This window comes from Carcharhinus amblyrhynchos, chromosome 10 (assembly GCF_965287045.1).
Source record: "Carcharhinus amblyrhynchos chromosome 10, sCarAmb.v2.hapA, whole genome shotgun sequence".
Classification (NCBI taxonomy): domain Eukaryota; kingdom Metazoa; phylum Chordata; class Chondrichthyes; order Carcharhiniformes; family Carcharhinidae; genus Carcharhinus; species Carcharhinus amblyrhynchos.
In genome coordinates, this window is record NC_137333.1 from 90,863,406 (window position 1) to 90,888,729 (window position 25,324).

General features: G+C 41.1%; 1 protein-coding gene across 3 annotated transcripts in view; it reads right to left on the minus strand.

Moving 5' to 3' along the window:
- ube3a (ubiquitin protein ligase E3A) overlaps positions 1–25,102 on the minus strand; it is a 59,180-nt gene extending 34,078 nt beyond the window's left edge. The window contains exons 1-3 of one of the 3 annotated variants that reach the window (XM_080197597.1): positions 24,643–25,102; positions 21,640–21,751; positions 4,389–4,433 (exon numbers count right to left, since the gene is read on the minus strand). In XM_080197597.1, coding sequence (XP_080053723.1) covers positions 4,389–4,390 — 2 coding nt within the window. In that variant the 5' untranslated portion in view covers positions 4,391–4,433; positions 21,640–21,751; positions 24,643–25,102. The remainder of the gene's footprint in view (positions 1–4,388; positions 4,434–21,639; positions 21,752–24,642) is intronic. The other 2 variants (XM_080197596.1, XM_080197598.1) reach the window with 2 other exon arrangements.
- Positions 25,103–25,324: the final 222 nt, after the last annotated feature.

The following is a 25,324-nucleotide window of genomic DNA, read 5'->3' on the forward strand; positions in this document are numbered from 1 at the left end:
GTACCCAATGCCACCCTCATCCTGATGGCCATCTTAGCTGCAAAATGCTATGCATAGCTCCTCTGCATGCAAACACCAATGCCACTCCTTACTGAGGTTCTCTCTGTCCCAGGTGTTGTGAAGGATGAGTCTGGCCACATTGTCACAGAACATTCTAAGTAGTGGGACTATACTGTATTACCTGTCTATCACACACAAATTTATTCAAAAAAATATTTTTGACCACAGGTGATCAAGCAGTGGTCTGTGCGGGATGTCCGAGGCCCTGAGGGAAAAGGAGATGGTGGATCCTGTCAGATGGATTCTCCATGCTTGAAGGGCTGTTTCCAGGGATGCACACAGACAAACATCAACTGCTACTGAAGGGTCACCAAATCAGTGAAAAACGCTCTTTGGTCTGCCTGAAATCTGTTAATCTTCCGGTGCAAAGAAAGATCCTCCACTGAATGTTGCAGACTGGCACATACCAAGGTCCAGGACTACATGCTGAGGGATGTACTCAAGCTTGGAGTAGCTGCCGCCAAGGCACAACAGGGAAAGGCCAATGTAGACCAAAGGGCTAGTAACCAGAAAAGGCCCAAGAACATTTTATAATTTCTAACTGTGTGCAACTCTATTAAAGTACCACAAAGTGCAACTTGACCAATATACATAGCTTCATAAGAGCTTAGGACTTGTATTGAAATATATGTAACTTGCTTAGATTGAACACTGTAAATTTTGATTTGAGAGAAAATGTAAATATCATTGCACTCTACTGTTGTAATTATCAGAACTGTTTCTGTAACGTTTTTCAGATTGAAATTTTAAAAAAAGCGATCCCCTCAACCAAAGGATCAGATCTAAGTTCTGCAATCTGGTCACACTCAGTTGTGAACGTTAGTGGACAATTAACTATTAACTGGAGGTGTAGACAGCGCCATAAATATCTCCATCCTTAAAGACAGCGAAGTCCTGCACATCAGTTCAAAAGACAAAAGGTTTGATTTTGATTTGATTTATTATTGTCACGTTTAGTATACAGTGAAAAGTATTACTTCTTGCATGCTACATGGACAAAGCATACCGTTCATAGAGGAGGAGAGAGTGCAGAATGTGTTACAGTCATAGTTAGGGTGTAGAGAAAGATCAATTTAATGCAAGATACGTCCATTCAAAAGGCAGCAAGGAAGAAGCTGTTCTTGAGTCGTTTCGTATGTGACCTCAGACTTTTACATCTTTTTCCCAACGGAAGATGGAAGAGAGTACGTTTGGGGTCCTTAATTATGCTGGCTGCTTTGCTGAGGCAGCAGGTGTAGACAGAGCCAATGGATGGTAGGCTGGTTTGCGTGATGGATTGGCTACATTCATGACCTTTTGTACTTTCTTGTGGTCTTGGGCAGAGCAGAAGCCATACCAAGCTGTGATACAACCAGAAAGAATGCTTTCTATGGTGGAGAGAGTTGTAGTTGACATGCCGAATTTTCTTAATCTTCTGAGAAAGTACAAAGAACAAAGAAAATTACAGCACAGGAATAGGTCCTTCAGCCCCCCAAGCCTTCGCCGACCATGTTGCCCAACTGAACCAAAACCCCCTACCTTTTCAGGGACCATATTCCTCTATTCCCATCCTATAAAAATTGTACCCAACTATAATTAAAGGCATTGTTGGGTTTTCTTAACTATGGCATGAGGGGACCAGGACAGGTTGGTGGTGATCTGGACACCTAAAAATTTGAAGCTCTTGACCATTTCTACTTCACCCCTGTTGATGTAGCCAGGGGCATGTTCTCCACTGTGCTTCCTGAAGTAAAATGACAATCTCTTTTGTTTTGTTGACATGAAGCATCTGCAACAATCCTCAGCCAGAAATGGTAAGTAGAAGATCCATTTTGACCTCCGAGGTCCCCAACAATCTCACATGTTGGAATAAATGGGCCTTTTTCTCATGGCAGGATACAACATGGGGTGTACCACAGGGATCAGTACTGAGGCTTTAAATTTTTACAATTAGATAAATAACTCGAATGACTGGACCAAGGATACAGTTGCAAAATATGTAGGAAAGTAAATTGCATACAGGACATAAGGAGGCTACAAAGGCTCATGTAAAATGGTCCATTTTGGCAGGAAAAATAAAAATTAAGCATATTATCCAAATGGTGAGAGACTGCAGAGCTCAGATTCAGATGGATCCAAGTGTCCTCATGCATCCATCAAAAGGCTTGTATGCAGTACAAGTAATTAGGAATGCAAATAGAATGGTACGATTTATTGAAGGGAATAGAATACAACAGTAGAAGTTATGCTTCAGTTTTAACAAGGAATTGATAAACCACATCTGGAGTACAGCATTCGTAACCATTCTAAGGAAGGATGCAATGAGTTAAAAACAGTTCGGAGAAGGTCTACTAGACCAATACCTGGAATAGGCGGGTTGTATTTTGAGGCAAGGTTGGACAGATCAGGCCTGTATCTTCAGGCGTTCAGAAGAGTAAGAAGCGATTCGAATGAAATCTTTTTAAGATCCTGAAGGTTCTTAACAGGGTAGATGTGAAGAGGATATTTCCTCATGAGAACCTAGAAGCAGAGATTACCTTTTTAAAATGAAGGGTCATTCGTTTAAGAGATGGAGAATTTTCTTCCCTCATAGGATTAGGAGTCTTTAGAACTCTTCCTCAAAAAGTGATGGAAGCAAAGTTTTACAAATATTCAAAGACAAGAGCTAGATTTTTGATTTCCAAGGGGATGAAAGGTTATTGGGAAAGGCAGGACTGTAAGGTTGAGGTTACACTGAGATCAGTCATGATTTAATTGAATGGCAGTGCAGGCTCGAAGAGCTGAGTGGCTTACTCTTGCATTGTATAGATCAGTGGGGGAGGGGACTCTTCACAGACTGGAGTTATATTTAGCACAAAAAAAGTTAGTTGTATATGTTAGAAGTTGATCACCTCAATGCCCAGAGATCACTGCAGGGGTTCCTCGGTGTAGAGTCCTTGACCCAACCACCTTCAGTTGCTACATTATGACCTTCCTTGCATCAAAACATATTCACTGACGATGCACAATGTTCAGCACTATTTGGTGACTCAAATACTGAAGCAGTCCAGGTTCACGTACAGCAAGGCCTGCACAAGATCTAGGCTTGGGTTGAGAAGTAGCAATTTGTCAGGCAATGACCATCTTCAACAAGAATCTAACCATCTCCCCATAACATTTAGTGACACTAGTATCACTGAAACGCGCACTAACAACATTCTGGGGGAGGAGGGGTGGTGGTTTAACCGTTAATCAGAATCTGAACTGGAAATTATCACTGTGCCCACAAGAGCACATCAGAGGCTGGAAATTCTGCAGAGTAACTCACCTCCCAAATCCACAAAGAAAGTCCACAATCTACATGCTACAAGTCAGGAGTATGATGGAATATTCTCCACTTGCATGAATGAGTGCAGCTCCAACAGCACAACAAGCTCGACACCATCCAGGACAAAGCAAGCTGTTTGACCATCACCCCATCCAATACCTTCAACATCCATTCTTCCTCTACAGATAGTGACAACAGTGTGTGTCATCCACAAGATACAAGGTAAGAATTCACCAAGGCTATTCTGAAAGCACCTTCGAAATCTGTGACCTCTAGCATGTAGAATGACGAGGGCAGCAGCTGCATGGGATCACCATCACCTGAAAGTTCCCTCTCAAGCCACACACCATTCTTACTTGGAAACATCTTGACAAATCTCAGGGCTGCATTGGAAGGAACAAACCAACTTGCTGACATTCCACCTAGGTTGTGTGCTGTATCTTTTGGCTAATCAAACACCATGGTCCTTTGATTGCTCGCAACAGGTAAAGATCGTGCTCAACCAGCCTGCGCTTGCAAAACTCAAAACAGAACATTTACTATTCAATGTGATTCCACAATTGGGCAGCAGTAATAAACCTGAGTGTGCCAACAGCTACACTAAGCAGCATTTTAAAATAATTGGTCAAGTTCATAGCATGCCATATTTATACTTGCTAGAAGCAACACACATTCACACACAGGGACCTGTTTTCTGCAAAAGGAATCAAGCCATGCACCCTTTTGGAATTGCCAGGGAATCTAGTTTGCTGTTATTTCATCATGGCAAAGCCTTGGCCAGAATTGACTTGCCAACCAATGAGCGCCCTTTATCATGTAGTATAAATTGCTGAGTGCTTGAAATTTAGCATTCTTGCATTTGTCCTGATAAATGCAAGATGAAAAACTTTGGCAACGTGTCTCCCTTTTCAGCAATTTTCAAGTTCTCGACTGGTAAGTGACCATTTGTCATTATGTTCCTAATTATAAGTATGAAAATCTCCTCTAAACTGGATGATGGATTTAGCTTACAATATAATTAATAAAAATGAAGGTTACTCACATTCGGCTTGCTGTGTGGTTTTTTGCTAAAGGTTCTCCCTGTTCACTGCAATTAAAAGAAACAATGTCAATGCTGGACGAGTACATGCTGAGAATGACCGTCATTCATAGGCAAGTTGCTTTGTTACAGAATAGATCAATTTCAAGAATAATACATGACAGTATGTCAATTTAAATCAGAGTTCAGAATACTTAATACCTATAAATCACTGGAAACAGATTAAAATATAGACACCCTAATACACTGCAAAAAACTAATATTTCAGATTCAAAATGTATTCATTTTGTCTACATAATTTAAAGTGAGAACCAGCTAGAAAATATAACCCATTACTCATCATCACCTTTCCTACTCGTTTGTGAAGCAATAAGTTGATAAATTCAGCTGAATAGTGAAGAAAAAAAATAATAACGAAAGTGGTCCTTGACTCCTCCAGCATTTTAGCAACGCTGTTCCACTTGTGTTATTGCACTGGAGGAGCCAAAGGCAGGCTGATGTCAGGGGCAATAGTTCAGTATGATTAAGTGCAAAACTACATTTGCTACTGTTCACGTATCAGGAATTTATTACAGTTAAATAGAACAAAAAACACTTGAAAATGAATAAGTGCAATAGACAAGTTGAAAATTCAAAATCATATTTTATTCCCTGGTCACAAATTCACAAGGAAGTAGACTCTCATAGGAAGATGAACTCAGCTGCAAATTCATTCCATTTCAAATATAAACCCAGTGACTGGGACCTGCTTAATGCTGCAATTATTTTTGTATAACTATACAAATAGATTGCAATGGGGAAGCGAAACCCAGATCATTCCAAATTCTAGCGAACGCACTGCACTACTTTTGGAATACACCCAACTAAAGAACTGCACTGTTCCAGGTACAGAATGATCCATCTTAAAAATCACAGAAGTATAATCTGAAAAATCTAAATCACATCAATTTAGTTGGTTAACTGGAAAGATTTTGAATTGATGAGTGGAAAAGTGGATCGCTTTGCCAAGGTATATGGTTTATCAGAAACCACATATTCCCTGTCCCCTTTTATAAAAGGTAGCAGAACTATATTTTGTTCTGTAAGATACAAACAATGGTTCTACTGACAAGTGTAGCAAGAATTTTTAACTACACACTAGTGGATATAAAACCAGTAATGACAGTTTTATCCTTGCCACAGTATGATGATTTTGTTTTCAGTGGCAAGTTCAGACCTTGGGGCTGGTAAGAGACTCCAAATTCTATGGCAATCACTTATTATCATCAGACTATTCAAAAATGTAAGTGAACTTGTGATAAATTTAAAAAAAAGGTGATTGTCACTTCCATTTATTTAATCTGAAGATGCGCAGCATGACTACAAGGAGGGCTTGGAAGAGGCAATTTACTGAAAAGTAAACTGGTCAAACTTGAGACACAAACTTAGATACAACTTGTCATCATGCAGCCTATTTTATACCATTTAAGAAAAATGCATTCAGACTCCAAACCATTATCGAAGGACTTTTCTGGAGCAACAACATGCCAATATGCTAAAACCAAAGTGTGTTGTACTCCAATTCCTGTCATTCCACAAATTCTTGATCAGGTTATTGGAAGACAGAACTTGTGCAAAGTGTTTTTACAATCATAAAAGACCTACAAAAATCAGGATTTTTATGCAGCTCAAAGTAACGAGTGCAGGCTGAGCTCCATCTATCCAAGTAGATGTGAGATGACTTATGCTTATGGTATTGGCACAAATTCCTTTGCTTCTTTTGAAGTCATTTTTGTTTCACTTTGCAAATATTTCTTCTGTGCTGTCTTCATCAAATGGAAAGGGGTCAAAAAATCCAATTAACTGCCTCTTGTCTGTACAATTTAATTGCTAAATTTAATCCACCCAAACTTTCCATAGCTGGCAAGCCAACAATTAATCCTCCAGTGTAAAGTTTTCCCCAGAAGGCAACTGTTCAGATATAAGGCAACTTCTGAACATGCGCACTACACAGATGTCTCATTAATGGTCCTGGTAGCAGAAGAGCTGTCATTAAAATGGCAATTAAGTTAAATCCTGGAGTTATCTTGTCGCGTAACACAATGTTAAAATGTGACGTCCAGTGTCACACAGCACATTCTTGCACTGAATGAATGGAATTACCAATTATTTCCATTTTGAAGCAACTTTGTAACTTTACATGGTGTTAACAGGGGTAACATGGTATATTGCAGCATATTGAATGAAATGGGTATTAAAAGAGCTATTTATAGATCTTATTCAAAACAAATACATATTTGACTCCTCCACCCTGTCTGACCTTGCTATATTTCACTTTATCCTGGCTCTCCAACTGGTCCCAGGCCCAGCTGTCCTGTCCTAACTACATAGTGTCACAACTGTGTATCATGTTGTCCTAGATCAACTATATATCATGTTGTCCTAGGTCTCTGCCTTTGCCAAGTGTTACCACAGCCTCTGATCCCCTTCTCCCTTCAATCAATGGTAACAGCAAAAGGGCATGGACTGCTGACTAGGAGTGCATGTCATGATAGTGTAACAGGTTTACTTAGCTAACAACAAACCAATATGAGATAGAAAAATTACAGTGCAAATTACGGATATTTCTAACTGTTGAGACAAAATTGAAGGAGGAAAAAAAATGACAATAGTTCATTTGTAGTGCACAATAGGAATGGCATTTCTGCGGCACCTTTAATGAAAAGAATGTCCTAGGGTACTTCCTAAGCATTAGAAAAATAGATCAGTGATTAAAAGCATGTCAGCCACGATTGTATACTCAAGTTTCTGGAATGGAGCTAGACTGCATAACATTTAGACTCAGATGTAAATAGTAACCACAGAGCCAAAGTATACACCTAAACAGAAGTTGATTATTGATATTCTGCACTAATTTCTGCCACAGAAAAACTCTTGTCCACAGCATGCCTGAGCTGCATTATTATTGTGTAATATTCAAACAAAATATCTGTACAATTGCCATTTCTCAATGCCACAAATATAAAAAGTTCAGCAGAAACTTGTTCAGAGCACCTGTAGGAAGACTGACATCAAACAATTCATTCTACTTAACTGCCTGCAATTCCTGCATCGGGTTCAATGACTAGGCAGAGGACTTGTTTGGTTCGGTTATCTTCAGTATTAAGGACTATTTAAATAAATGAATTCCATACAGCTTTGATCCACAGAAATTCTTTGAATTTCTATTTACCATAGATTGAGGTACACAAGTTAACCATTGTAGCCTCCATGAATCCTTCTGAATACTGATTAATGCATAGCTTCCTGAACGTCAGTGTGGGTGATCGCCATTTTGAAACAAAAATCCCCCACAGGTAATCAATACTGTGGCACTGTTCATTGAATTTGTATAAATCACAATCAAAGCATTCTGAAACAAATTTATTGCCTTTGGCATCCAACGTAAATTTGAGTTGCTTTGGTTGTAGTGGCATCAACAATCTAGCTGTAGACCAGACGTGGCCCTTTCACTTTCAGGATTATCCCTCAACAAAACACGTACCTCTCCACTCACTGACTTGGATATTTTGAATTTTTTCACCGATCTGATGACACTTTGGGAACACGAACAGCACCACAGGATTTGACAATAGACACAAAATATCTCAGGGCAATATGCATATTTTCACTCAAGGGTTTTCCTCTCCATCAGCCATCACTCACTCCATTCAACACAAACATAATCCTCAAAATGGCTTGCTCAGGCATTCATCCAAAGCTTGAATTATGGATGTTAGATCCCCTATTTTAACTGCAACATGGGTATTATTTCTTTGCAGGCATTTCATAATTTCAGTTATATGACATCTGAACATGTCCAGTTGTTGCATCACTTATGGAGGCCACCGGGACAGCTTTTCCACGCATTACCGATGCACAGTACAAGGAGAGTGGGCCATTTGGTTCGAGTACAGTCTGCTATTCAATTATATCAGGGCCGATCATCTACCCGAATGCTACTTTCCCATGCTATCTTGTCACTCAATCCCATTGGTAGATTTCTGGATGCCAATCTATGTGGAACATGTTCAATGATTGAACTGCCATTGCCGCAGAGGTGGAGCATTTAATACCACTCCACCCTCATCCATCCAACATTTGTCATGGCTACACACAAAAACTTCTGTAGGGAATTTGATGGTCAGCACACTTATGTTTGAAAATGATCACACGTTTTAATTTTTTTGTCAGCTCTGGAGGCAAATATCACTGTGAATGTGGTCTTCCCAGCTACTATTGTTTCCACTAGAACTGCTTTTGAACCTTTTCACTAGTTTGCTGCTGGGCATATTGAAACTCAAGGGTGTGTCAACCACGTCACCGTGTTTAATTGGTATGTGTTTTGGTGGTCTAATAATGAAATGCTGGTAGTAATTTTGGTAATCCGAGCAAGCTTAATCTTCTGCTGCAAGACTGGACTCTTTGTCCATAAAATGGCTGCACCAACTTGCTACTGATTTGAAACTTCTGCTGGACTTGATTTGATTTGTGCGACTTTAATTGCAATATAAACACATTGCATTTCTGATAATGATGTAACCATTCCGACAATTACATGAGGGCCCAATTCCGACATGTTTCTCCCGAAAACGCCAGTAGCTGGTCCCTGTTCTAACTAACAACTAAATGCACATTCTTCTACAGGGTGGATTCCTCCTCGCTCCAATCTAGCATCAGTTTTACACCAATACGGAATTCCCTTGTTGCAGCAGTTATTTGACGGGTTAACAAATGTTATGACATTTAGCTTGAAAGCCACTTTGTATTTCATTTGTTTTGCTGGAGAACCCATTTCTATTCATTACCATCATGCTGAGCGCAGTCTTTGTGTGGGTGTGATTTTTGCCGCTGAAAATATTGGGTCATTTTCGGTGCCAGGATGACATATCTCGTGACGTTCAGTACACAAGGTACAATTTATATACAAAATGTGACAATCAAAAGAAAGATGTGAAATGCAAGCAACTACTCATTAAAATAATGGACAAATTTACAGGCTCAAAAAAATTTGGGCGCTCTCTCAGAAGGTAGCATACCCTGCAACAAATATGTTTCTGCCCCAAGTCTACTAGGGCTCTCAAACGTAGCAGTGAGGATTTTAGGCACCCATTTTCATTTTGTTCCATGCCGGCTTACAACTGAATTGAGACTGCCTTTACAGGACCTTCCTAAACACGAGAAGGCTTTCATTCCTTTTTGGATAATCTGAACCCAGTCCTCAAAAGGTGCAAGACTTAAGCTTAATGAATACATCCAGCATATCTCAGTGAACTGATGATTCCAGAATTCTATGTTGGATCAATTGACAGGATTAGACTGCATACCAATACTTCCCAGTGATAAGCTTGAAATACAAGCTTTGATTCTGCGGTCAGTGGTGAATAAAACTGCTCACAAAGATTTAACAATACCTGTGGCATGAATTTCATGTTGATTGAAGGAGATGTCCAGGCATGCAGCACTGATGTCACACTGAAGTATTCTCACAGACAGCAAACCAGAGGTCAAATGCACTGATCACCCTTTACCTTATGAAGTTTACAAAGAGATAGATTGCAACATACAGTTTACACTTTAAAATAGTTTCTATATTAAACTACAGAATCATAACATGAAAGAATTGTTACATAAAAATAAAGCTGGTCTTATAAGCACAGTAATTGTGATTTAAGACAATTAAAAAACCCAGTTAGGTCTCACTAATATGGCATAAACTGCTTCATAGTTCTGTTACCAGAGATTATACTGCAAAAAGAAGAGTTCTCGTCAACTCAGTGATTTCTAAAGATTTGTCACGTAACCGCACACTGAGGAGCAGAAAATTACCAATAGCAATTTCTGCACCAGGCTTACATGCCCTTGGTTGGCGCAGTTGGTGACTAGTGGAGTGTCGCAGGGATTGGTGCTGGGGCCTCAGCTATTTACCATTTATATCGATGATCTGGAGGGGGCTGAGTGTAGGGTAACGAAATTTGCGGATGACACAAAGATGAGTGGAAAAGCAAATTGTGCGGAGGGTGTGCAAAGTCTGCAGAGGGATCTGGATAGGCTGAGCGAGTGGGCGAGGACCTGGCAGATGGACTACAATGTTAGCAAGTGTGAGGTTATCCACTTTGGCAGAAATAATAGTAGGAGGGATTACTATTTAAAGGGCGAAAAGCTGCAGCATGCTACAGTGCAGAGGGACCTGGGGGTCCTTGTGCATGAGTCGCAAAAACCCAGTCTGCAGGTGATCAAGAAGGCGAATGGAATGTTGCCCTTTATAGCAAGGTGGGTAGAATATAAAAGCAGCGAGGTCTTGCTGCAACTGTACAGGGCACTGGTGAGGCCACAGCTGGAGTACTGTGTGCAGTTTTGGTAACCGTACTTGCACAAGGATATTTTGGCCTTGGAGGGAGTGCAGAGGAGGTTCACTAGGCTGATACCAGAGATGAGGGGGGTGGACTATGAAGAGAGACTAAAGAGACTGGATCTGTACTCATTGGAGTTTAGAAGGATGAAGGGGGATCTTACAGAGACGTATAAGATAATGAAAGGGATGGATAGGGTAGAGATAGAGAGATTCTTCCTGCTCAGAAAGGACAGCAGGACCAGAGGGCACAGCCTCAAGATAAGGCAGGGGGCAGTTTAGAACAGAGTTGAGGAGGAACTTCTTCACTCAAAGGGTGGTGAATCTCTGGAATTCTCTGCCCGTTGGAAGTGGTGGAGGCTACCTCGCTAAATATATTTAAGTCATGGGTCGATAGGTTTTTGACAGACAAGGGAATTAAGGGTTATGGGGAGAAAGCAGGAAAGTGGAACTGATCCACTTTAGATCAGCCATGATCTTATTGAATGGCGGGGCAGGGTCGAAGGGCTAGAAGGCCTACTCCTGCTCCTATTTCTTATGTTCTTATTGTAGATACCATGTCGGATCCAGTTGCAATGATGAACATTGACAGTTGTGCTGTGGTTACAGCCACAGAATCCCACTCAGTAAATTCTCTGCTCCTCGGTGTGCAGTTACGTGACAAATCTTTAGAAATCACTGAATTGACAAGAACTTTTCCTTTTTGCAGTATAATATCTGTTAACAGAACCATGAAGCAGTTTATGTTAGTGAGACATAACTGGGTTTTTAAATTGTCTTAAATCACAATTACTGTGCCTATAAGACCAACTTTATTTTTATGTATCAATTCTTTTGTGTTATGATTCTATAGTTAATATAGAAACTATTTTGAAGTGTAAACTGTATGTTGCAATCTATCTCGATTTGTAAAATTAACCATTTACTAATTTCCAAAGCTACAACAACTCTCAAACCATTGCAAAATGAGTTAAGAATTGGAATTATGGTTTGGATGCATTATTTCTTGAGCCAGTTCGACTGATATATCAAAGTCTCTCATCTAAATAAAAAAGGTGGATCAGGCAACTTGCAGCTGCAGTTCCTACACATCACAGTGTTGTTGTTTAGACAATGGACATTTTTTCCTTCCCAACATTAAGGAATATTCATACAAACAAAAAATCAAAATTGCAGGTAGTAACCAAGCTTGGGCCTCTTGGGGCCAGAACTAAATGGTAGCCCCAACAGCAGTCTGTTAACCCTTAGTATCTGCAAACTTTTGCCCTCATAGGTGGAACATGAATTATGGTTCCGTCACAAAATCTGTCCTCTGCAGCTCAAGGAGCAGAAGAATTGTGGAAAAATCAGGACAAATACAGGTGGGTTTTGCAGTAAATCTTCAATTACTAAAAAAGTCTTTGACTTGGATTCTTGCACTTAGAAAGGAAAACAATAATTGGATCACCCTGAAGATTTGAAAGCTCTATGAAACTAAAAGCTTACAGCCAACAAAATTCAACAAGCAATTGATGCAAAACTGTCTCACAAACAGCACTGAAATATCTGACCACTGAATTGGTTTCTCTTGTAGGTTAAAGCATAAATGTTGGCTGGGAGACAGGTTCTTGCTTTTCTTTGAAATTATTACCAAAGGATTGCTCTCAGCCACTTGAAGCAAAAACTTGGTTTGATATCTCATTTCAAAATAATCTTCCAGTAAGTGTCAGCATAGTCCAGGTCTGGGAATTGGGCTTAAAATCACAACTTACTCAGAAGAGAATGCTACCAGTAGGTCAAGCTCGATTAAAAAAGTATATTATGAAAGCTGATTGAAAATGGCATTTCTATTTCTGATTCTCAAATCTCTTCTGCAGGTTTCAGTTCAGTCACTGTCATTCTCAAAATTGCCAACTTTCCTAATCTGTTGTTGCTCTCAATAGGTCAAACTGCTCTTGCTCCTATAAATGGAGAAACCCAAGATCTTTCTCCCGTTTCTAATGGAGGTGACTGGTACTGGTGGCTAACTACATCCTGGTTGCCTGCATGAGGTTTCCTGATTTGCTTCTGGTTGCTACAGCCTTTACTTCACCTTCTGCTCTCTTCCTCATTGGGTACAATTTATAGTTTAGATGTGAAGTGGAGATGCCGGCACTGGACTGGGGCGGGCACAGAAATAAGTCTTAACACCAGATTGAAGTCCAAGATTTATTTGGTATCATGAGCTTTTGGAGCACTGCTCTTTCATCAGGTGATCACCTGATGAAGGTGCAGCACTCCGCAAACTCCTGATACCAAAGAACAAAAACACAACACAGGAAACAGGTCCTTTGGCCCAACAAGCCCGCACCGCCATTTTAACATTCAGCGAGCGCCTCAAATAAACCTGTTGGACTTTAACCTGGTGTTGAGACTTCTTTCTATAGTTTAGATGTGATTAGGTGCATTGTCAATGCTAAATTTTTCCTCAGTGTACCCAAATAGGAGTGTGGCAATTAAGGGATTTTCAGTAACTTCATTGCTATGTTAATGTAAGCCTACTTGTGACACTAATAAATAAACTAACTTAAGTGCTATTTTTCAAACTTACAATTTTTGGTAAAACTAAAAATGCTGCTCACTTTAATGTGAATTTTATGCAATTACATTGTAACGTGTGGTATAATCTACATTCGTTAGCTGCAGAATTTAATTTCAGTCCATCACAGAAATTATATTTTGAAGCATCACAAAATACAAGGGAATCCAGTTTATTTTATAACACTCGGAATAGGGGTAACAATGTGGAAACATACAAACCTTAAGGGGGATTTTACCAGCAAGTTCAAATCATCAAAAACGTCAATAAAAAAGATACAGGTTAAATTTCTTCTGATTTTCCCTATGTTGATTGCCTTTTAGCTAACACTTAAGTATTTTGGAAACATATGGAACCAAAAGTTTAAAGAAGCTAAGCTTATAATTAAGGTAAGATGCACAAAGTACCCAAGTTTAATGAACTGCTGTTAAATTTAACACGTGCTCCACTTCATATCGTAAAACTGCCCTTACTTGAAGCAATATATGCTGGGGCTTCTTGTACTGAAGCTCTGTCTAATAACTGTGGATCAGCTATCAGCGTGCCAGTAGCAATACAGGAGCTGCCCAAAAGCAGCAATTGCAACTGAAACAAAAGTGAAAATGCTGGAAGACTCAGCAGGTCAGGCATGCATCTGTGGAGAGAACACACCAGTTAATGCTGCAACTTTTATAAACCCATATTATTTACATTTAGCAATGGGAAAGATTGTTTAATAACATAAGCATTTAAATTCAGAAGCATGCTGTTTCAGGGCATGACATGAGGATCTTTGCTGTTTCATTTTTTTTTTAGTTTAAAAGGATTTCTTTTGCCCTCTTCAGATTTCCTTACTGGAGATAATGAGGCATTGGAAATTAGGCTGGGCAACTCCATGGTTCACTATTATTTGGTTAATAATTGTTTCTTGGCAATTATTCCATTTGTGCATGGCCCACTTCTGCGTCGATTATGTTTCTCTTGCCCATAACATCTATCCTTATCATGAGCCAAATTATGTTGCAATAGATGAAAGGCTCATTTTCTCTATTCGGTAGCAAGGCACTGAAAGCTGCAGTTCAATTCAAAAGTCTTGGATTTAGAACCCAAGTAGAATTCAGCTGGTCCATGAGTGCCAACAGAACACCAATTTTAAAAGTTACTAATAGATCTCCTCTGGAGACGCTCCCATGCAGTATGGAACACTGATGTTTAAGCTGCGAACCCAGCCTGTGTGTTCAAAGCCATTGCTATAACTTGGATTAACAGAAACCCAAGGCTGTTGTAACTGCCTATAAATTTCAGAATCAATGCATAAGAAATTCACTAGTAACTCTACCACATACAAGCACAAAGAACTGCAAAAAACTGGGGAATTGCATTAAAGTGACATTTCATCTGAAGATGCAAGCCATTTATCACTTAACCCCTTTTTGCCCTCCTATAAGTATCAATTTTGAGGAGCTGTGTTGCATCATCAATTCATTCCCCCACCCACCCAATAACTTAGGCAGAAGAGTGATTGTGGTATGGTGGAGTTTCTGATGCAGATGGAGGAGGAGAAAGTGGGTTCCCAGACACGTCTCCTTTGTTTGAACAGAGGGGAGTATGGTAGGATGAGAGAGGAATTGGTGAATGTTGATTGGGGGAGTGCGTTGGAAGGTAGGTCTGCTGAGGAACAGTGGAGGATCTTTAAGGAGATCTTTCTTGGTGCTCAGCAGAAATTTATTCCGATGGTTAAAAAGGATCGTAGGAGGAGAGATAATCAGCCGTGGATAACGAAGGAGGTGAAGGAAAGTGTTAAATTAAAAGTGGATGCGTTTAGAGTAGCTAAGAGTAGTGGGCGAGAAGAGGATTGGGAGAGGTTTAAATGTCAACAAAGAATGACAAAGAAGTTAATAAAGAAGGGTAGGATAAACTATGAAGCTGGGCTAGCGCTTAATATAAAAAAGGATAGCAAGACTTTTTATAAATACATGAAAAGGAAAAGGCTGGCTAGGGTGAACGTTGGACCCTTAGAGGATGAGAGGGGGGACTTAGTGGTAGGGGATGGGGAAAATGGCTGAGGCCTTGAATAACTCTTTTGTTTCGGTCTTCACGGAGGAGGACGTGAATAATTTGCCGGGTGTTAGCGATGGAAAGATGGTAGGAGTGGAGGGCCTGAATGACATTATTGTTACTAGAGAGGCGGTGCTCGACAGACTGGAGGGACTGATTGTGGACAAGTCCCCAGGACCGGATGGAATGCATCCAAGGGTTCTGAAGGAAATGGCGGAGGTGATAGTGGATGCCTTGGTGATTATTTTCTAAATGTCGCTGGATTCCGGGGAAGAGCCAGAAGATGGGAAAACGACTAATGTTACGCCGTTGTTTAAGAAGGGTGGCAGGCGAAAGGCAGGGAATTATAGGCCGGTTAGTTTAACGTCTGTTGTAGGAAAAATGTTAGAATCCGTGATCAAGGAGAAAATAGTGAGGCATCTTGAGGAGAATTGTTTGGTAGAGCAGACGCAGCACAGTTTCATTAAGGGAAAGTCGTGTCTGACGAAGTTATTGGAGTTCTATGAGGATGTGTCTAGGGCGGTGGATAGAGGAGAGCCGGTGGATGTGTTGTTTCTTGATTTTCAGAAGGCGTCTGACAAGGTGCCTCGCAAGAGATTATTACAGAAGGTCAGGGGGCATGGAGTTGGGGGTAGGGTATTAGTGTGGATAGCGGATTGGCTGTCAAATAGGAGGCAGAGAGTGGGGGTCAATGGGTGCTATTCGGATTGGTGGTCGGTGACTAGTGGAGTGCCCCAGGGGTCGGTGCTGGGGCCTCAGCTGTTCACCATTTATATAGATGATCTGGAGGAGGGAACCGAGTGTATGGTGTCGAAATTTGCTGATGACACCAAGATTGGTGGAACGGCAAACTGTGCGGACAGTGTGGAGAGTCTGCAGAAGGATCTAGATAGGCTGGGCGAATGGGCCAGGAACTGGCAAATGGAATTTTATGTTGGCAAATGTGAGGTTGTCCACTTTGGTAGGAATAATGGTAGGAAGGACTATTACTTACGTGGCGAAAAACTGCAGCATGCGACGGTGCAGAGGGACCTCGGGGTCCTTGTGCATGAGTCGCAAAAACCCAGCCTGCAGGTGCAGCAGGTGGTCAGGAAGGCGAATGGGATGCTGGCCTTCATAGCGAGGGGGATTGAATATAAAAGCAGGGAGGTCTTGCTGCAGCTGTATAGGGCACTGGTGAGGCCGCAGCTGGAGTACTGTGTGCAGTTTTGGGCGCCGCACTTACGCAAGGATATTTTGGCCTTGGAGGGAGTGCAGAGGTTTACTAGGCTGATTCCGGAGTTGAGGGGGTTGAACTATGAGGAGAGGCTGAATAAACTAGGCTTGTACTCGTTAGAGTTTAGAAGAATGAGGGGAGGTCTCATTAAGATGTATAAGATGTTGAATGGGATGGATAGGATAGAGGTGGAGAGGCTCTTCCCGCTCAGAAAGGACAGTAGGACTAGAGGGCACAGCCTCAAGATAAAGAGGGGGTGCGGTTTAGAACGGAGTTGAGGAGGAACTTCTTCACTCAAAGGGTGGTGAATCTTTGGAATTCTCTGCCCGTTGAAGTGGTGGAGGCTGCCTCGCTCAATATTTTTAAGACGCGGGTTGATAGGTTTTTGATAGGCAAGGGGATTAAGGGTTATGGGGAGAGGGCGGGAATGTGGAACTGAGCCACGACAGATCAGCCATGATCTCATTGAATGGCGGGGCAGGCTCGAGGGGCTAGATGGCCTACTCCTGCTCCTATTTCTTATGTTCTTACACCAGCAATTTCTTCTGGCATGACAAATGTTCGAAGAAAATAATTTGCACTCGCTGTTATCTTACACATCATTTTTGCATTGTGCCAATATCCTCCATTTGGCCAACTCAACTTTCCTGTATTTAACACAAAAACACAAATGCTGGAAAATTTCATTAGGTTTGACAGCATCTGTGGGGCGAGAATAGATCCAACGTTTGAGTCTAGGTGACCCTCTTAAATTCCTGTATTTACACCAGTTCTGCAAATGGTTGTCAATTGACATCCAAAGTTTTAGGTACACCGGGAACCAAACTTTGTTTTTCTTCAAGGCAGGTTCAGTACACTGTCAAAACACATTTTGTGGCATCTGAATAGCATTTAAAAATGCTGTGCCCCATGTGCACAAACAATTTAATGCTCAAATCATAATTTTCCATAAAGAACTCTGAAGGTTCTGTGTTTTCTTCTGATTTGTTTATGCTGAATTTCATTTGTTTAATGATTCTATCAACTAATTTCAAAAATATTGCCATTGGAAAAGCTGGCATAAAAATTACACATATTTGCGAATGAGGTTTTGGAAATCTGGGACTACATTGCACAGGTAATTATTCTCTGCAGATAAAGCACCTGTTTGTGACCATTTACTAGCACAAGAAAAAAAACTCGAAATTAGACTTTTCCTTGGTAACCACAGAGTACGAGGAATTGCACCATCCATATTCCAAGACAGTTAGCCTCTGATCAACTTTTCTTCTCGCTGCTTTCTCTTTCATGTACTTATTTCAGTTGCTTTCTGCAACAATGCTCCCGTTGTCACAATGCTTAACACTACCGAATACAAAGCAGCTCACCTGGTCAACACCCCACACATCACCTTAAACATTTACTCTCTTCCCTACTTGTGCACATCTAGAAAATGCACAGCAGCAACTTGCCAAAGCTCCTTCGACAGCACCTTCCAAACCTGTGACCTCTACCATCTAGAGGGAAAAGGACAGCAGACACATAGGACCACCATTTGCAAGTTCACCTCCAAGTCACACACCATCCTGATTTGGAAAAAACCATTCTAAGTTCACTGTAGCAGGGTCAGAAAAATTGCAACTCCCTTCCTAACAGCAGAGCGGGTGCACTCACACCACAAGCACTTTAGTAGTTCATGAAAATGGCTCATCACCACCTTCTCAAGAGGAATTAGGGTTAGAAACAAATGGTAGTTTTGCTGGATAACATACAAATCTCATATCTAAAACAAAGACAACAATGCAAAATCAAGTTATAATGATACTTTCAGAGTTGATCAATGGAAGTGAAGTTGAGCTATATTAGTTCAACGCAAGTAGCCCAACAGATAATTCCTTTGACAAATATTGTGCTAGCAAATCTAGGTGTGGTAGCATGTGGAGAAAAATTTAATACTAGGCAGAAAAGCAATGTTGTGGGAAGTATTTCCTAGACAATAGGACCAACCAGATGGACTAAATTTGAATTTTCTGATAGCGTACATTTGTTCATTCCTACCAAGACCAATGTTTTGATAGTTTGCTCAGATTAAATTCAAATGCTGCTCAGAAGCAAGGCTAATTAGGGACAGTTCAATACTGTAGCCACGGTCTATGAAAATGACAACATAAGTCTCGTCACCACACATTCTACCCCCCCTCCTCTTTAGAAGCTCATGATAACAAATTGCCAAGAAGAGTGCAAATGGAGGATACCAGTTGCCAAACCAAGATCATTGAAAATAAAATCACAAAAAAGATAAGATTTTCCAGTAATGCCCGCCCCAAGACTGGAAATTCCCACCCGAGATCAATGGACCTTTAAATGAGCTGTCAAATTTTCTGTCTTGTCCACAAATATTTCCCAATGGGTGGGACTGGAAAATTTATCCCTATATGGGCAGCACAGTGGTTATCACTGCTGCCTCACGGCGCAAAGGACTTGGGTTCAATTCAGGTCTTGGGTAACAGTCTTGCAGTTTGCAGGTTCTCCCAGTGTTTGTGTGGATTTTGTCTGGATGCTCCGGTTTCCTTGAGTAGTCCAAAGATGTGCCATTTAGGTGGACTGGCCATGCTAAATTGCCCTTTAGTGTCCCAAGATGTGAGGGTTACAGGGATAGAGTAGGGATGGGTGGGTGGAGGACCTCGATAATATGGTCTGTCAATGTGCTGAATGCCCTCCTCCTGTACTGTAGGGATTTTATGTGTGGAATGACTGGTCACAGGCTGTAAATTCCCACTTTGCCTTTTCACTTTGCCAGTTCTCTCATCTTCACTTCTGGAGGCATCAACTTCTTTACACAGTTCTATGGACACATTTGAAAAGCTCGGCAAAGTGTCTGTAAACATCCTGACGCCTGAATTGTGATTGTCAGTGATGCCAAGCATCAAAACTGAACCTAATGTTGTTGTATCTTGACAACTATGTCTTGTAGGGTTTACTGGATAATTACCAACGAGCTGATTTCTATTTTACTAACCCATTGATTCTGAAATGAACTGAAGGGTTCCAACCACTTCCCTAACAACAGAGATTGACCAAACTCAGCACAGACTAGGGCTCAGATACAGAACATTTTTGGTGAGCGTAACTCAGTATACATGGGACAAACTAAAAGTCATCAAGGGAATATCCAATCCAGAAGTCTGAAAATTCAGCATGAGTAGCTAACAAACATGCAACTGTCAAGACAGTCAATACTCAAAAAGGAAAATCTGTACTGATTAATTTCAGATACATCACTGCAGAATCCTTTAAGTTGGATCTCTAGAAAGAGTTTAAAATCTAGCAAGTATAGTTTCGGTGCAATCTAGAATATACATTTGAAATTGCACTGCTCACACCTACAGTTCAGAAAATAAAATGCATCCTAATCATTACAAATGCAAAATCTATCAGACATGATCAAGCAGCGTAATTTTTGTCCTTTTAAAAAAACTCCAATTTAAAAAAAGCCAACTTGATGCAGCTTTATTAATCTAACTGAAAATTGATTTATCACCAAAACTAGCAATTTTAAAGAGCTCAGACTTCTACTTGTGGAGAAACCCAACTTAAAAAAAAATCAGAGTGACTTGCAGCTATACAAATCATTTAATAGAAAGATTGGTGCCTACAAACCAGTTCCTGTCTATTAGTGCCCGTGTACTCAAGAAACCAAAGGCAATTTGAAGAGCCTTCCACAGAATTGGTCAATTTTGATCTAGGGAGGTGATCATGTTTGGAACAAGAGAGCAATATCTCCTGATTTAGGAACACTGAACCTTGCACAAGCAAAACAGGTGGCCGAAAACATGAGCACCAATGCTTTTTGGATGCAGAATATGTTTAATTTCACAATTATGCCAGTTCATTCAATTCTACTTCCATATTTCTGGGCAAATGAATAGAAATTCTTTTTTTTAAAGAAGTTAATTAGTCACAAGACTTACATTAACACTGCAATGAAGTTACTGTGAAATTCCCCTAGTTGCCACAGTCGGCACCTGTTCGGGTCAATGCACCTAACCAACATAACTTTCAAGACTGTGGGAGGAAACTAGAGCACCTGAAGGAAACCCACGCAGACATGGGGAGAATGTGCAAACTTCACATGGTAAATGACCCAAGCCAGTAACTGAACCTGGGTCCCTGCTGCTGTGAAACAGCAATGCTAACCACTGTGCTACTATGCCACCTCCTCTACCCTTGAGAATCGTACTCCAGCTTTGAAACTGCATATTCTCACACTAAGGGTGTTAAGTGGATTGTTTCAGTTCCATGAGCAGCACTCGTGATTATGAACGGGCCTAATGCTGCTGGCACAGTGTTCCTAGAATGCGATTCTAGTGAGATTGAAGTCAGCTGCATATTAGAGTTCATTCCAAATTAGCATTTGTTCTATGAAAGAATATTCAATTGCTTCCAACTGAAGTTCTTGAATTCAAGCTTATTTATCAAAAATGGTTACTGCTATTTCAATGCAGCCTTCTTCAAGAATGTTGTTCATCCATACTTGACAATTAACTCAAATTTAACAAAATGAAGCAAAACTCTTCGCCCAAAATGACAAAAACTGGCAGTGCTAACCTATAAATAATTTTAATATCTGTAGGTACATTTGAAACATTACTAGAGAACAATGTAATAAATGTTTATCAGTGCAAAAAGGATTGTACTAAAACAGTTAAAAAAAAACCGTGAGCAGAACGCTGTTTTTAGTGTACACCCCATATATCACCTGAATACTTATTGCAATATTACTTTAATAAAATTCACAAGACAATGTAATTCCCACAAGGTTCCCCCCCCCGACCTCATCTCCCATAGTTTAAAATATATCCTAGGTGTAAGCCACATACATTACTGAGTGTACACCGATCATTATTAGGATCCAAGCTTATATTCATGTATACATTTTCTGGAGGGGTCAATGGATAGAAATCAGGAACACTTCTTAACCTTCCCATGTGACCAATTACAACCATTCGACCCTACCACTATCCAGCAGGGCCAGCTTACACTATGGGACATTCCCGGTCTGCTGGGTGCTAAGCCAAGGAGGATAGAAACTTACATAACTTCACCATCTGGAGATCCGATCTGAGGTATTCTGGTCTTGTCTGTGCAAACGTGTGATCAGAACTCACTAGTCCAACTAAATGTGGCAACTCTACCGCGTTTACGACCTAAATATAGAATAATTCATAGCAAGTTATTTTTGAAGCAAACAGAATAACCATTATGGCCAATTCTGAGATAGATCTACTCGCTTGCAATAAATTACACTGATAACACCCCTTGATCCATTGCTGCTTCCAGATGAAGAAATTACTCCATTGCAGGAGAGATCCCTACGATGATTAGATTTTTCTACAAAGTGCACCAAGTCCAAATTTGAAATGACAAAACTCCAGAAGCAATTTCCACCACCAAGCACATGACAGTAGTTTCAGTGACGCAGGTCAATACTCATATTTGATCATTAGAATCCAACCAGTGTACCACTGCTCTCAATCAACTTTTATTAAAATTATTGATTTACTAAATCCTGTAGCTATCTGGGGCAATCCAATAATTAGAATGACATTTAGACATCTGCAGCCTTTACAGAAACATAAGCACTTCTTCACAAGTTTGGGAGCTACAACTGATACTCCTGGAGACCTAAAGGACCTACAGGACCTAAAGTGCCAGGTTTAACAGGCAGAACTGGATATATAATTTGTATTTTACACTACTGCAGTCACTGTCTAATCAAATCAGTTTAAAAAAAGGAAACTAATTTATGTGATATAAGCCTCCCAATTCATATTACAAGCGCTGACTCTGTATGATACAACATATTCAAAACTGGAAAACATTTCAGCAACATTTTCAGCTAAGATCACGGAACAATACAGCATGGGAGGCCATTCAGCCCACTGAGCCTGTGCCAGTTCTTTCAAAGAAAGATTCAGTTAACATCCTTGGTTGCTTCCTCCTATATTTATTTTGTGTACTTATCCAATTCTCTTTTGAGCACTAATTTGAGAATCGATGCAGCACAACCAGGATGAATTCCGAATCCTAACCATGGAAAAGCTTTTCCTCGTGATTTGCCTCTTTTGCCAATCAAGGTACATCTTATCTGATAGAAACTCTTTCCGTTGGCTGAAGGATCAATCTAAACCCATTAAAATTGCAACCACCATTCAGTCCCTTCAGGTTTTGTATTTGAGAATAATCCCAGTTTCCTTGGAATTCTTCATCTCTGGAGCTATTCTAGTAAACCTCTTCTGTACTCTCAACAAAACCTTCACATCTTTCTTAATAGTACCTAGATTGGGAACAGTAGTCACAGTAGAATATAGGGTTGGCAAAATTTCTTAGCTTCTGTACTTTCTGCCCCTATTCAAAGCTCATTGACAGCCAAGGTTTCAGTATGACAAACGCTTTACAACCCATGCTTTATAACTCTCAACATTGTCAATTACACACAACTTGGTCATTCATATCATGCAACCAACTCCACTTCTTTGAACCTGGCCCTACACAATATCTGGACAGCAACATCAAACTCATAGGTACCACAAACAATTCTACGCACAAGTGGAAAACATCTTGAACTATTGCTGACATCATACTGGCGCATGCTTCCCCACTTGACTTCTAAGTTTAAAAATGACAAAACCATCCAGTAAGATTACAACCACCAATTCGGCTGCGAGAATGTACTATTTCTATCCACAAAAATTGGGGTTGGTTAACAAACATTACATTTTGTATTGAGTGATAAATATTTCTTCATTTCAAATTGAAATGAAGCTCACTTACAAATGGCTAGCAGACAATATAACAGGAGAGTAAAGTGCCGCAGATATTGAAATATAAACTGATGGAAATACTCTGCAGGTCAGGCAGCATCTGTGAAGACCGAAACAGCACCAACGCTTCAGGTCCATGAACTGCATTAGTTCTGACGAAGGATCACTAACCACTGCTTCTCTCTGCAAAAACATTTGAGCATTTCCAACAATCCCTTTTCAATCAGACCAAAAATCATAGAAACCCCCACAGTGCAGAAAGAGACCACTCGGCCCATCGACTCTGCACTGACCACAATTGGTCCTACCCCCATATTCCTACATATTTAACCACTAATCTCTCTAACCTGCGCATCTCAGGACACTAAGGGACAATTTTAGCATGGCCAATCAACCTAACCTGCATATCTTTGGACTGTGGAAGGAAACCAGAGCACCCGGAGGAAACCCATGCAGACACGAGGAGAATATGCAAACTCCACACAGTGAGCCAAGCTAGGAATCAAACTCAGGTCCCTGGAGTTTGTGAAGCATCACTGCGAACCACTGTGCTACTGTACCATCCTTTTTTGCCAGTCCTCCAAAAAGCAAACTTCCTGAGAACCTCTTCAGCTATGGACCCTGTCATCAACAGCCCAAGTTCTGATTCAGTTCAGCATTAAACCCAAATTGTTTTATTCTTCCCAGAAATTCACTTCAGCCAGGGACTCAGTCATCAATCACCCGAGTTTTGATTCAGCACAGAATTAAACACAATTTATTTATTTTTTTCTCCCCAAAAGATCTCTTCAGTTAAGAACTGTCATCAGCAGCGTCAGTTCTCATCCAACACAGCATTAAACACAAAGTGTTTTTTCTCCCCAAAAGTTCCCTTCGACTGTCTGAGTTTTGATGGCATAGCATTCAACATCATTTATCCCCCAAAGTGCTTTCAGCTAGAAACCCAGTCACTAGCTGCCTGAGTGCAGATCCAGCACAGCATTAAACATCCATTCCCCCCCCCCACCACCAAAAAAAGTTAAGGTGCAGAGAAAACACACTTGGTGATCATGAAAAGTTATGAAGACAAACAAATTACTCATTTTTTTAAAAAAAACAAACATCAATTAAATCAGAGATTAAAAAGTGCACAAGCGGCAGGGTTAAGGAATAAGATGAATAGGTGGAAGAGGGATTGAGACTTGGAGCAGAGCTTGACTAGGCCCTGGTCACCGAGGGGAAGGGGGAGGGGAGCAGGGCCGATCTGAGGAGTTGGGTTTCCAAGTAGCACCGACCTTGCGTTCGCCTTTGGTGGCGCACACTCCGAGCTGGCCTCGGCGGAATTCATACGAGAGAGTGTGGGGAGTTGGGGGGGAAAGTGGGGGTGGGGAAGGTCGTCTCTCAGCCTGGGGTTGCCTCCTGTCCAGGCCGGATGGGGTTTGCGTCCGCACCGAGCAGCCTCTCTCTCTCTCTCTCTCTGTGTGTCCGGCTTCACTCACTCACTCACACCCACCCCCCTCCACTTGACGGGGGGGGGAAAGATTTTAATGTCGCTCCGAAGGAGTTGTAGAAGGCGGCGGCGGTCGGATTCTCTCTGAGTGTCTCTCTCTGGGTCTTTTCCCCCACCCTAGCAGTACAGTAGCTGCCCCGGGCCTGGCTGCTGTCGGTGCCGCTGTGCTCGCTGCTGCAGCCGCCGCTGCTCCCGGCCTCCCCGCGCCGCCATCTTGATGTGAGAGCGAGCGATCCCCCGCCGCCGCTTCCCAGCCCGCCGCGCATGGCAAGTGCCGCCTCTCCTTCCTTCCACCCCCCCCCCGCCCGCCCTGACAATCTTAAAGGGACCGCGCCCAACCATCCTGAGCACAGCTCCCAAAGGCCTACCACTGTCCCAAAGAGCTTGTTATGTGTGTTTGTGGCTGTGTGAGTGTTTAAATGTCATTTATTAGTGTCACAAGTTTGCATTAACTCACCTGATGAAGG